Source organism: Capra hircus, chromosome 4, assembly GCF_001704415.2.
Source record: "Capra hircus breed San Clemente chromosome 4, ASM170441v1, whole genome shotgun sequence".
NCBI classification, from domain to species: Eukaryota; Metazoa; Chordata; class Mammalia; order Artiodactyla; family Bovidae; genus Capra; species Capra hircus.
This window is the reverse complement of record NC_030811.1, coordinates 96,679,794-96,693,385: the sequence shown is the minus strand read 5'-3', so window position 1 is coordinate 96,693,385 and position 13,592 is coordinate 96,679,794. Positions and strand designations below refer to the sequence as shown.

Below are 13,592 nucleotides of genomic sequence, written 5' to 3'. Positions count from 1 at the left end.
AGGAAACACAAACTTTAAATGAAACAATGAACCAGTTAGACATAATTGATGTCTATAGGATATTTCACCCTAAAACAATGAATTTCACCTCTTTCTCAAGTGCACACTGAACCTTCCCCGGGATAGATCACATCCTGGGCTATAAATCTATCCTTGGTAAATTAAAAAAAAAACAAAACTGAAATCATCTGAAGCATCTTTTCTGATCACATGTGGTAAGATTAGATGTCAACTACAGGAAAAAAAGCTATTAAAAATACAAACATATGGAAGCTAAACAACATACTTCTGAATAACCAATAAATCACAAAAGAAATCAAAATATGTATAGAAATGAATGAAAATAAAAACACAACAACCCAAAACCTATGAGATTCAGTAAAAGTAGCGCTAAGGGGAAGGTTCATAGCAATACAAGCCGACCTCAAGAAATAGGAGAGAAATCAAATAAATAACCTAACTCTACACCTAAAGCAACTAGAAAAGAAAGAAACAAAGAATCCCAGGGTTACTAGAAGGAAAGAAATCACAAAAATTAGGGCAGAAATAAATGCAAAGGAAACAAAAGAGATCATAGCAAAAATCAACAAAACAAAAAGCTGGTTCTTTGAGAAGATAAATAAAATAGACAAACCATTAGCTAGACTCATCAAGAAAAAATGGGAGAAGAGTCAAATCAACAAAATTAGAAATGAAAATGGAGAAATCACAACAGACAGCACAGAAATACAAAGGATCATGAAAGACTACTATCAGCAACTATATCCCAATATAATGGACAACTTGGAAGACATGGGCAAATTCTTAGAAAAGTACAACTTTCCAAAACTGAACCAAGAAGAAATAGAAAATCTTAACAGACCCATCACAAGCACAGAAATTGAAACCATAATCAGAAATCTTCTAACAAACAAAAAAAGCCCAGGACCAGATGGCTTCACAGGTGAATTCTACCAAAAATTTAGAGAAGAGCTAATACCTATCCTACTCAAACTCTTCCAGAAAATTGCAGAGGAAGGTAAACTTCCAAACTCATTCTATGAGGCTACCATCACACCAATACCAAAACCTGACAAAGATGCCACAAAAAAAAAGAAAACTACAGGCCAATATCACTGATGAACATAGATGCAAAAATTCTCAACAAAATTCTAGCAATCAGAATCCAACAACATATTAGAAAGATCATACATCATGACCAAGTGGGTTTTATCCCAGGGATGCAAGGATTCTTCAATATCTGTAAATCAATCAACGTAATACACCACATTAGCAAATTGAAAGATAAAGACCATATGATTATCTCAATAGATGCAGAGAAAGCCTTTGACAAAATTCAACATCCATTTATGATAAAAACCCTCCAGAAAGCAGGCATAGAAGGAACGTACCTCAACATAATGAAAGCCATATATGATAAACCCACAACAAACATTATCCTCAATGGTGAAAGATTGAAAATATTTCCCCTAAAGTCAGGAATAAGACAAAGGTGCCCACTCTCACCACTACTGTTTAACATAGTTTTGAAAGTTTTGGCCACAGCAATCAGAGCACGAAAAGAAATAAAAGGAATCCAGATTGGAAAAGAAGAAGTAAAAATCTGTTTGCAGACGACATGATCCTCTACATAGAAAACCCTAAAGACTTCACCAGAAAATTGCTAGAGCTAATCAATGAATACAGTAAAGTTGCAGGATATAAAATTAACATGGAAATCTCTTGCATTCCTATACACTAACAATTAGAAAACAGAAAGACAAATTAAGGAAACAATTCCATTCACGTTGCAATGAAAAGAATAAAATACCTAGGAAAAAATCTACCTAAATAAAAAGACCTATATATAGAAAACTATAAAACACTGATGAAAGAAATAAAAGATGACACAAATAGATAGAGAAAGATAGCATGTTCATGGATCGGAAGAATCAGTAGTGAAAATGAGTATACTACCCAAAGCAATCTATAGATTTAATGTAATCCCTATCAAGCTACTAATGGTATTTTTCAAAGAATTAGAACAAATAATTTCACAATTTTATGGAATTACAAAATACCTCAAGTAGCCAAAGCAATCTGGAGGAAGAAGAATGGAACTGGAGGAATCAAACTACCTGAGTTCAGGCTATACAACATCAAGCAACAGTCATCAAGACAGTATGGTACTGGCACAAAGACAGAAATGTAAATCAATGGAACAAAATAGAAAGCCCAAGGATAAATCCACGCACCTACGGACACCTTATCTTCAACAAAGGAGGCAAGAATATACAATGGAGAAAAGACAATCTCTTTAACAAGTGGTGCTGGGAAAACTGGTCAACCACTTGTAAAAGGATGAAACTAGAACACTTTCTAACAGCATAAACAAAAATAAACTCAAAATGGATTAAAGATTTAAATGTAAGACCAGAAACAATAAAACTCCTAGAGGAAAACATAGGCAAAACACTCTCTGACATAAATCGTAGCAGGATTCTCTATGATTCACCTCCCAGAGTACTGGAAATAAAAGCAAAAATAAACAAGTGGGACCTAAGTAAAAGCTTTTGCACAACAAAGGAAACTATAAGCAAGGTGAAAAGACAGCCTTCAGAATGGGAGAAAATAATAGCAAATGAAGCAAAGGACAAAGAATTAATCTCAAAAATATACAAGCAACTCCTGCAGCTCAATTGCAGAAAAATATGCGACTCAGTCAAAAAATGGGCCAAAGAACTAGACAGACACTTCTCCAAAGAAGACATACAGATGGCTAACAAACACATGAAAAGATGTTCAACATCACTCATTATCAGAGAAATGCAAATCAAAACCACAATGAGGTACCATCTCACACTGGTCAGAATGTCTGCAATCCAAAAGTCTACAAACAATAAATGCTGGAGAGGGTGCAGAGAAAAAGGAACCCTCTTACGCTGTTGGTGGGAATGCAAACTAGTACAGCCACTATAGAGAACAGTGTGGAGAACAGTGGCAAATAGAACTGCTATACGACCCAGCAATCCCACGGCTGGGCATACACACCGAGGAAACCAGAACTGAAAGAGACACGTGTACCCCAGTGTTCACTGCAGCACTGTTTACAATAGCCAGGATATGGAAGCAACCTAGATGTCCACTGGCAGACAAATGGATAAGAAAGCTGTGGTACATATACACAATGGAATATTACTCAGCTATTAAAAAGAATGCATTTGAAGCAGTTCTAATGAGGTGGATGAAGCTGGAGCCTATTATACAGAGCGAAGTAAGTCAGAAAGAAAAACACCAATACAGTATATTAATGTATATATATATGGAATTTAGAAAGATGGTAATGATGACCCTATATGCGAGACAGCAAAAGAGACACAGACGTAAAGAACAGACTGTTGGACTCTGTGGGAGAAGGCGAGGGTGGGATGATTTGAGAGAATAGCATTGACACATGAATATTATCACATGTGAAATAGATCGCCAGTCCAGGTTCGATGCATGAGGCAGGGTGCTCAGGGCTAGTGTACTGAGATGACCTTGAGGGATGGATTGGGAAGAAGATGGGAGGGAAGGTCAGGATGCTGAACGCATATACACCCATGGCTGATTCATGTGAATGTATAGCAAAAACCACCACAATATTGTAAAGTAATTAACTTCCAATTAAAATAAAATAAAATAGCATGGCTGAATCAGTGATCTTCATGATATTCTAGGGGGTCCTAGGAATCAACGTCTATTGGTAATGACTAGGTGTACATTGTTTTTTTCTTGAGTCAGTATATGATTTATCATGGCCCTGAGTTTGAAAATGTAGGTATGGAAATGTGATTCTATCTTTTTATAAATTATTTGTTTTATAATAGTTTTATACTTGCAAAAGGGTTGCAAAAATAGGAAGTTGCCACATATTCTCACCCCAATCTCTCTATTGTTAATATATTACTAAACTGCATCAAAACAATTAAGGAATTGACAGCCATTCATTACTTCTAACTAAACTCCACACCTTATTTAAGCTTCACTAGTTCTGTTTTTTCCCCATTAACATGCTTTTTCTACTTTAGGATCCATCTAAGATAAAATATTACATTTAGTTTTTATCTTATAGCCTCCTCTGATCTGTGATTGTTTCTCAGACATTCTTTGTGCTTCATAACCTTTACACTTTCAAATCTTGGCTAGGTATTTTTGTAGAATGTCACTCAATTTGAGATTGACACGTGTCTTTTCTGATGGTTAGACCGGGGTTATGGGTTTTGGTGACAGAGACCATGGGGGTGAATACTCATTCCCATGCATCTTGTCATAGGGTACCAGCATGTATTTTTTATCACATCTTATCAAATGGTACCTGCTACTAAGATGTCACTGCTGATGTTAACATTGATCTTTGATTTATTGATTGGTAAGTTTCTTCACTGTAAAGTTAAATTCCCAACCCAGATTTTGTCCCCTTTCCATACTCTATTCTTTGTAAAGGTGTTTTTAAAGTAGAGCCCAGGGACTTCCCGGGTGATTCAGTGATTAAGACTCTGTACTCCCACTGCAGCGGGGACAGTTTCCATCCCTGGTTGTGGAACTACGATCCCACAGGCTGTACACCATAGCATAAAAATTAAATATATAAATAGAGTGAAGTCCAAGGGTAAAAGGGATAAATCGGGCATTAATCCCAGTTTCCTGGAAGGGGGCATTATCTACAGATATCATTTCAAATTCTTTAGGGTATTTCATTTTCTGTTTGTTTGCTACTATTTATTTATGTATTCAATCATTGATCTATGTCATTGTGGACTGATTTCAAATGTATATGAAATACAGGGGCTTCCCTGGTGGCTCAGATGGTAAAGAATCTGCCTACAATGCAGGAGACACAGGTTTGCTTCTGAGTTGGGAAGATCCCCTGGAGGAGAGCATGGCAACCCACTCCAGTATTCTTGCCTGGAGAATCCCATGAACAGAGGAGCCTGGTGGGCTACAGTCCATGGGGTCATAAAAAGTCAGATACAACTGAGCAACAGTCACCTTCATTTTCACATGTCACTGCAGACTGATTTCAAATGTATTCATTTTATACTTTGGATTATGACTTCATACAATGTTACATATTAAATTGTTTTGCATTATGGCCATTGGGAGCTCCTTCAAGTTGGCTCCTGTATCCCCCTGACTGATGCCATTCTTTTATTTTCTGAGCACTTCTAAAGCTAAGTTTTCAATATAAAGCTGTAGCTTTCAGATTATTTTATTTATAAAGTGGGAATAAAATGAGATGTTAATCCTGACCCTAGTATATATTACACAATATTCATGAGTCTAGACACATTTTACTATTTGCAAAGTGAAGAGACTATCATATTAAATGCATTATATTAAGACATATAATAAAAGACTGAATAGCAAGTAAAACCATATATTTAATTATATAATAAATAAGCCTCACTTAAACTGCAGAAGGGGCAACATAGGGATAGGGGACTAAGGGGTATAAACTATAATGTACAAAATAAACTACACAGATATATTCTACAATACAGGAAATAAAGCCAATATTTTACAACAACTATAAATTGATTATAACTTTTACAATTGTAAATCACTATTTTGTATACTTGTAACATATTATATTGTTTTATACTTCAATAAAAAATGAATCAATAATTTGAGGGAGGGAATGGTACTCCACTGATTGTAGCTCTTTGGGGATGAGTAATGTTAAATTAGCCAAAACTGGGTTTTAAAAATGCAAAAAGTATGTTATAAATTCTTGAATTTTCAATTCTCATCTTAAACTACTTTAAATGACAGCCCTACCACCCTAATTTTCATAGTAATATAAAAGAAAATACTCTGAGCTTAATCTTGCCTTTCACTTCACAAATCAGTTTATTAAGGGCTCTAAAATATCTTGTTACCTTAGTAACTACCAAATTATATGCCTTATGTAGCTGTGTCAATGAAGACAATCCTACAAAAGACTCAAAGAAAGTGAAGAGAGCTGACAGCTCTTTTTGATTTTAATGTGCAGAAAGACCTATTGTAGAGTGACAACCATCACAGACCATCTAAGTTATCTTCAAACACACCTACAAATATTAACCAAGAACCCAGGCTGATTTACAATCCCTTCCTTTCATGTCTCATACTGCACATCCTTTCTTCCTCCCCATCTCCACCCCAGATTGGCAACTTGTGATGCATTCCCAAGGCTAGTTTATTTATTCAGCATATTTTCTGTGTCTGTGGCAAAGTGATATGAGGTTATAAAGGGAATATAGTCCGGCAATAAATAAATGTGAACCTACATTTCACTTAGATTTTCAATAATCTGTATTTTTGGATGTTTTACCTTAATAGGGGAAAGGACATAAACTAAGCCAGGTTAAAGATGGGAGTCAGATGCCTGAATTCAAATTCCAAATGACAGTGTTCAATATTGTATGATATTGTATGATATCTCAGTGGGCTCCCCTGAGATTTATTTTGAGGCTATAAAAAATAGATTATTTAAATATATGTAATATGTTTAAATATAATATATTTAAATGGATGATTTAAGTATATATCTCCCAGGTTTTTTCTTGGAGAAGGCAGTGGCACCCCACTCCAGTATTCTTGCCTGGAAAATCCCATGATGGAGGAGCCTGGTAGGCTGCAGTCCATGGGGTCACCAAGAGTCGGACATGACTGAGTGACTTCACTTTCACTTTTCACTTTCATGCATTGGAGAAGGAAATGGCAACCCACTCCAATGTTCTTGCCTAGAGAATCCCAGGGACGGGGGAGCCTGGTGGGCTGCTGTCTATGGGGTCGCACAGAGTCAGACACGACTGAAATGACTTAGCAGCAGCAGCAGGTTTTTTCTACTTATGAAATCTATGATGCTCAGATAAAAATTTTCCTCTGACAATTGCTCAGGTAATTAACTCACTAACATATTTCCCTCGAGCAACTTCCAGCACAGCTACATCATTTCTTGGAGACTTTCTCCTCCAAAATGCAAATACTAGAGGTTTGAGTTGTCATTATGCACAGAGTAAGATATACATCAGGAGAGAATAAATATCTTTGAGGTTATTATTTTAACCAGTCATATGTTCAGTCTATTTTGTACAGGTTAATAGAAGTTTGCATCAATGCAGCTATTCCCTAAGAAGGGAGGGTGGACACTATTTCCCTCCATAGTCAAAGGCCTGTCCTTTCCTCCATTCACTGAAGCCCTGAACAACTTGAGCTATATATAGCTGTGTAAGAGAGAGCATTTTCTTCTACATTTAACCATCTAGAGTTCCAGAACAAGCTACAGAAGATATGAGAGGGGAAATACCTATCTATCTTTTTCATCTATATTGCTTAGAGCTTGCTATAGATGGAATCATTTCTCTCTAAAGTCCATGTGTTGAAATCCTATTCCCTAAATACCTCAGTATGTGACCTTATTTGGAAATAGGATCACTGCAGATGTGATTAGTTAAGAGGTTCTCATAATGGAGTAGGGTGAGCTCCTAATCGAGTATGACTGCTGCTGCTGCTGCTAAGTCGCTTCAGTTGTGTCCGACTCTGTGCGACCTCATAGACGGTAGCCAACCAGGCTCCCCAGTCCCTGCGATTCTCCAGGCAAGAACACTGCAGTGGGTGGCCATTTCCTTCTCCAATGCATGAAAGTGAAAAGTGAAGGTGAAGTTGCTCAGTCGTGTCGAACTCTTCATGACCCCATGGACTGCAGCCTATCAGGCTCCTCCACCCATGGGATTTTCCAGGCAAGAGTACTGGAGTGGGGTGCCATTGCAAGTATGACTTGTGTCTTTATTAAAAAAAGTTTGAACCCAGATGCAGGAAGACCCCCCATGTGAAATTGGACCCCCATGATTTCCCCAAGATTGGGGAACCTAGGAGAAAGGACTGGAACAGCCTCTCCCCTAGGAGCTGACCCTGCCAACACTGGTTTCAAACTTCTGGCCTCCAGAATAGTGGAACAATAAAATTCTGCTGTTCTAAATCACCCTGTTTGTGGTACTTGGTGACAACAGGCTTAAGAAATTATAGGCTATAACATAGGTGCACTGCTGCGGGGAGGTGGGGGTTGATTTCTTTCAATATCCATTTCAGCACACGCATTAGTACCATCATTGGCTTATCCAATTGTATGGCCTATGCATCTGTTTGGGTCAGAACACATGCAAGTTTATCTTTCTACGGACCATGTGAGGCATCTGATTACAAACATGGGGCTTTGTCACTTACTAGCTGTGTAATTAACCTCATTGATCTAAAGGTCTTGATAATAGTAATACTTGATCTAGTATAGCATGGGGTTTATTTGTGAGGATCAAAGGAGATGACAAAAGTGAAAGGCAATACAAAGGCAGACAGAAGAGGATTCAGTGTAGAGGTTAAGATCGTTGCAGCCAGGGTGAATGAGTTCAAATTCTACCCCACCCTTTACTAGTTTTGTTACTGAACTGTGGAGTCAGCTATCATTTTGAAATGAGAGCTATAACAGTACCTGTGCCAGAAAGATCAAACAAATTAATATGTGAAGAGGTCTTAGAAGATTGCCTGGCACATGGAAAATATTCAATAAATGGTGTATATCATGCAAGCTATCGAGAACCATACAAATATTAGTTCATTAAAATTTATAGTTAGTAAAAGCTATTGATGAATACCCTTGTACATTGATAATTTTGACATTCCAGCTCAAGGTGCATTTTAGTAGCAGTATTTTAGATAGCTATTAATGCAAGAGTTGAAGAGAGAATCACAGATGTCTGATAGTAGGTAGATCAGGTTTGTCCAATGACTCAAAAGAACCTTAGAACTAGACGCAATTTCTGATATTCATTAGTCTTGTCATTTCCTTGTTTTAAAATATTATGGAGCCAAATTTTCTGTTGAGCATTATACTAACCGCCCTAATATGTAAATAAAAAGCAAAAGATTTACTTGGATTTTATTTCAGCATGCAGAATTGGGAACTGGTTTTTTTAACAACTGTTTTTTTTAAATTTCTAATGAAATCTTTGCACATATTTGAATTGAGATACACAGTCAGTATATCATGCTCCTTGTTCTTGTTGTTGTTCAGTTGCTAAATCATGCAAGACTCCCTGTGACCCTGTGGACTGCAGCACACCAGGCTTCCCTATCCATCACCAACTCCTGGAGCTTGCTCAAATTCATGTCCATTGCGTTGGTGATTCCATCCAACCATGTCATCCTCTGTTGCCCTCTTCTTCTCCTGCTCTCAATCTTTCCCAGCATCAGGGTCTTTTCCAATGAGCTGGCTATTTACATCAGGTGGTCAAAATATTGGAGTTTCAGCTTCAGCATCAGTCCTTCCAATATTGATTTCCTTTAGGATTAACTAGACTTCCCTGGTGATTCAGACGGTAAAGCATCTTCCTACAATGCGGGAGACCGGGGTTCAATCCCTGGGTTGGGAAGATCTCCTGGAGAAGGAAATGGCAACCCACTCCAGTATTCTTGCTTGGAAAATCCCATGGACGGAGGAGCCTGGTAGACTACAGTCCATGGGGTTGCAAAGAGTCAGACATGACTGAGCGACTTCATTTTTAGGATTAACTGGTTTGATCTTCTTGCAGTCTAAGGGACTCTCAAGAGTCTTCTCCAGCATCACAGTTCAAAAGAGTCAGTTCTATGGTGCTCAGTCTTCTTTATGATCCAACTCTCACATCCATACATGCTGGAAAAACTATGGACCTTTGTTGGTAAAGTGATGTCTCTCTTTTTAATATGCTGGCTAGGTTTGTCATAGCTTCCCTTATAAGGAGCAAGCATCTTTTAATTTCATGGCTTCAGTCATTGTCCATAGTGATTTTGGAGCTCAAGAAAAGAAAATCTCTCATTACTTCCACTTTTGCCCCATCTATTTCTCATGAAGTGATGGGACAGGATGCTATGATCTTAGTTTTTTCAACATTGAGTTTTAGGCCAGCTATTTCACTCTTGTCTTTTACCCTCATCAAAAGGCTTTTTAGTTCCTCTTCATTTTCTGCTATTAGAGTGGTATCATCTGTATATCTGAGGTTGGTGATATTTCTCCCAGCAATCTTGATTCCAGCTTGTAATTCATCCAGCCCTGCCTTTTGTCAGATGTACTCTGCATACAAGTTAAATAAACAGGAAGACAATATACAACCTTGTCATATTCCTTTCCAGAGTTTAAACCAGTCAGGTGTTTCATGCAAGGGTTTAACTGTTCCTTTTTGACCTGCATGCAGGTTTCTCAGGAGATAGGGAGAGTGGTCTGGTATTTCCTTCTCCTTAAGAATTTCCCACTAATTGTTGTGATCCACTAAGTCAAAGGCTTTCATGTAAAAGCAGATTTTTTCTGGAATCCCCTTGCTTTCTCTATGATTCAGTGAATGCTGGCAATTTGATCTCTGGCTCCTCTGCCTTTTCTAAATTGAGGTTGAACATCTGGAAGTTTTTGGTTCACATACAGCTGAAAGCCTAGCTTGAAGGATTTTGAGCATAACTTTACTAGGATGTGAAATGAGCACAATTGTAATATAGTTTGAACATTCTTTGGCTTTGCCCTTCTTTGGGATGGGAATGAAAACTGACCTGTTCCAATCCTGTGGCCTCTGCTGAGTTTTCCAAATTTGCTGGCGTATTGGCATATTGAGTGCAGCACTCTAACAACATCATCCTTGAGGATTTGAAATAGCTCCACTGGAATTCCATCACCTCCACTAACTTTGTTTGTAATGATGCTTTCTAAAGTCCACTTGACTTCATACTCCAGGGTACCTGGCTCTAGATGAGTGACCACACCATCATGGTTATCCTGGTCATTAAGACCTTTTTGGTATAGTTCTTCTGTGTACTCTTGCCACCTGTTCTTAATCTCTTCTGCTTCTGTTAGTTCCTTACTATTTCTGTCCCTTATTGTGCCCATCCTTATATGAAATGTCCCCTTGATATCTCCATTTTTCTTGTAGAAATCTCTCCCATTCTATTGTTTTCCTCTATTTCTTTGCATTGCTCATTTTAAAAGGCCTTCTTATCTCCCCTTGCTGTTCTCTATAACTCTGCATACTGTTGGATATTTCTCTCCTTTTTTCCCTTACTTTTTGCTTCTCTTCTTTTCTCAGCTATATGCAAAGCCTCCTCAAACAATCACTTTGTTTTCCTGCATTTCTTTTTCTGTGGAAAGGTTTTGGTCACTGACTCATGTACAACATTATGAACCTCTTCCATATTTTTTCAGGCATTCTGTCTACCAGATCTAAACTCTTGAATCTATTCATCAACTCCACTGTATAATCAAGAGGGATTTGATTTAGGTCATACCTGAATGGTCTAGTGGTTTTCCCCACTTTCTTCAATTTAATTCTGAATTTTGCAATAAGGAGCTCATGATCTGCGGAGAAGGCAATGGCACCCCACTCCAGTACTCTTGCCTGGAAAACCCCATGGACAGAGGAGCCTGGTAGGCTGCAGTCCATGGGGTCGCTAAGAGTCGGACACGACTGAGCGACTTCACTTTCACTTTTCACTTTCATGCATTGGAGAAGGAAATGGCAGCCCATTCCAGTGTTCTTGCCTGGAGAATCCCAGGGACGGGGGAGCCTGATGGGATGCCGTCTCTGGGGTCGCACAGAGTTGGACATGACTGGAGTGACTTAGCAGCAGTTAGCAGCAGCAGCTCATGATCTGAGCCATAGTCGGCTCCAAGTCTTGTTTCTGCTGACTGTATAGAGCTTCTCCAGCTTCAGCTGCAAAGAATATAATCAGTCTGATTTCAGTATTGACCATCTGATGATGTCCATGTATACAGTTGTCTCTTTTGTTGTTGGACAAGGGTGTTTGCTATGACCAGTGGGTTCTCTTGGCAAAACTCTGTTAGCATTTTCCCTGCTTCATTTTGTACTCCAAGGCCAAACTTGCTGTTACTCCAATTATCTTGTCTTCCTACTTTTGCATTCCAATCCCGATCTATGATGAAAAGGACATCTTTTTTGGTATTAGATCTAGAAGGTCTTATAGGTCTTCATAGAACTAGTCAACTTCAGCTTTTTTACCATCAGTGGTTGGGGCATAGATAGATTATTGTGTTGTTGAATGGTCAGCCTTGGAAATGAACCAAGATCATTCTGTTGTTTTCAAGATTGCACCTAAGTACTGCATTTTGGACTCTTTTGTCTACTATTAGGGCTACTCCATTTCTCCTAAGGGATTCTTGCCCACATTAGTAGATATAATGGTTATTTGAATTAAATTTGCCCATTCCCATTCATTCTAGTTCAGTGATTCCTAAGATGTCAATGTTCACTCTTTTCATCTCCTTCTTGACCACTACCAATTTACCTTGATTCACGGACCTAACATTCCAGGTTCCTATGCAATATTGTTCTTTACGGTATTGGATTTTACTTTCACCACCAGAAACATCCACAACTGAGTGTTGTTTCCACTTTGGCCCAGTTGCTTCATCTTTCTGGAGCTACTAGTATTCTGTTACTGCTGCTGCTGCTGCTGCTGCTAAGTCGCTTCAGTCATGTCCGACTCTGTGCGACCCCATAGACAGCATCCATCAGGCTCCCCCGTCCCTGGGATTCTCCAGGCAAGAACACTGGAGTGGGTTGCCATTTCCTTCTCCAATGAATGAAAGTGAAAAGTGAAAGTGAAGTCGCTCAGTCACGTCCAACTCTTTGCGACTCCATGGACTGAAGCCCACCAGGCTCCTCTGTCCATGGGACTCTCCAGGCAAGAGTACTCTATTACTAATTGTTACTAATTAGTGCTATTGCTATTAGCTTCTTTGTTGTCAGTAAATAAGGATTAGCCAGACACTTTCTCACCTTTCCAAACACCTCAGAGTGAGTTTTGGGCTGTCAAAAAAAAAAGAGTACCTTTGGACAACACCACTTGCTTCTTATGTGTCTGGCCTAACAGAAGAGAAAGAAACACTTCAGTCTCTGGCCTTATAGAGGGGAAAGAAGTGTTTTAGCAAAACACCTTCCATTCATTTACTCAGAATAAGAAATAGGAACAGCTGTGACTGAATGAAATTATATTATCACATAAATTCAGTTTTGTAAACTTACCCAGGAAGTGTAAATTTGGAGGACGGATTGTCTCAGTGCTGTGGATAAGTTATAGCCTTCAGAACTGTGGTGTGTTTGGTGACCAGCCCACATAATGTTAACCTCTGCAAAACACATAATTTGAAATGAGCCATGAGAATAAGAACAAAGCGACTTCCATTTTCAGTTGTGTATGCTGCTCTATTGAATGAGAAAGAAAAGTCTGGAATATCTCTGGAAAAGCAGACCAATATAATTAAAATAAGCTGCCTTGAATCATTTTTGGAAGCAGAGAGGAAATAAATTATAAACAAAACTGAAACATAGCCAATAAATATGTATAGTGTATACGATATAATTAAATGCCTCCAGCAAACTGAAATGACTTCCAAAATTTACACTTTGCTAACATATTACAATATAACAGATCATAAAAGCTAACTTGTAATGTTTGAACAAAACAGTCAATGCACTGTGATGATTTTTCAGCATGTGATAACATATTTCTAATTAAAGAAAAATACTCTGATGAGAGAAATGGTGTATAAATTT

At 38.2% G+C, this 13,592-nt stretch overlaps 1 protein-coding gene across 1 annotated transcript in view; it reads right to left on the bottom strand.

The window, feature by feature from the left end:
• AGMO (alkylglycerol monooxygenase) overlaps nt 1–13,592 on the bottom strand; it is a 395,051-nt gene that overhangs the window by 251,326 nt on the left and 130,133 nt on the right. Inside the window, exon 4 of the mRNA XM_005678988.3 lies at nt 13,062–13,165. Coding sequence (XP_005679045.2) covers nt 13,062–13,165 — 104 coding nt within the window. The remainder of the gene's footprint in view (nt 1–13,061; nt 13,166–13,592) is intronic.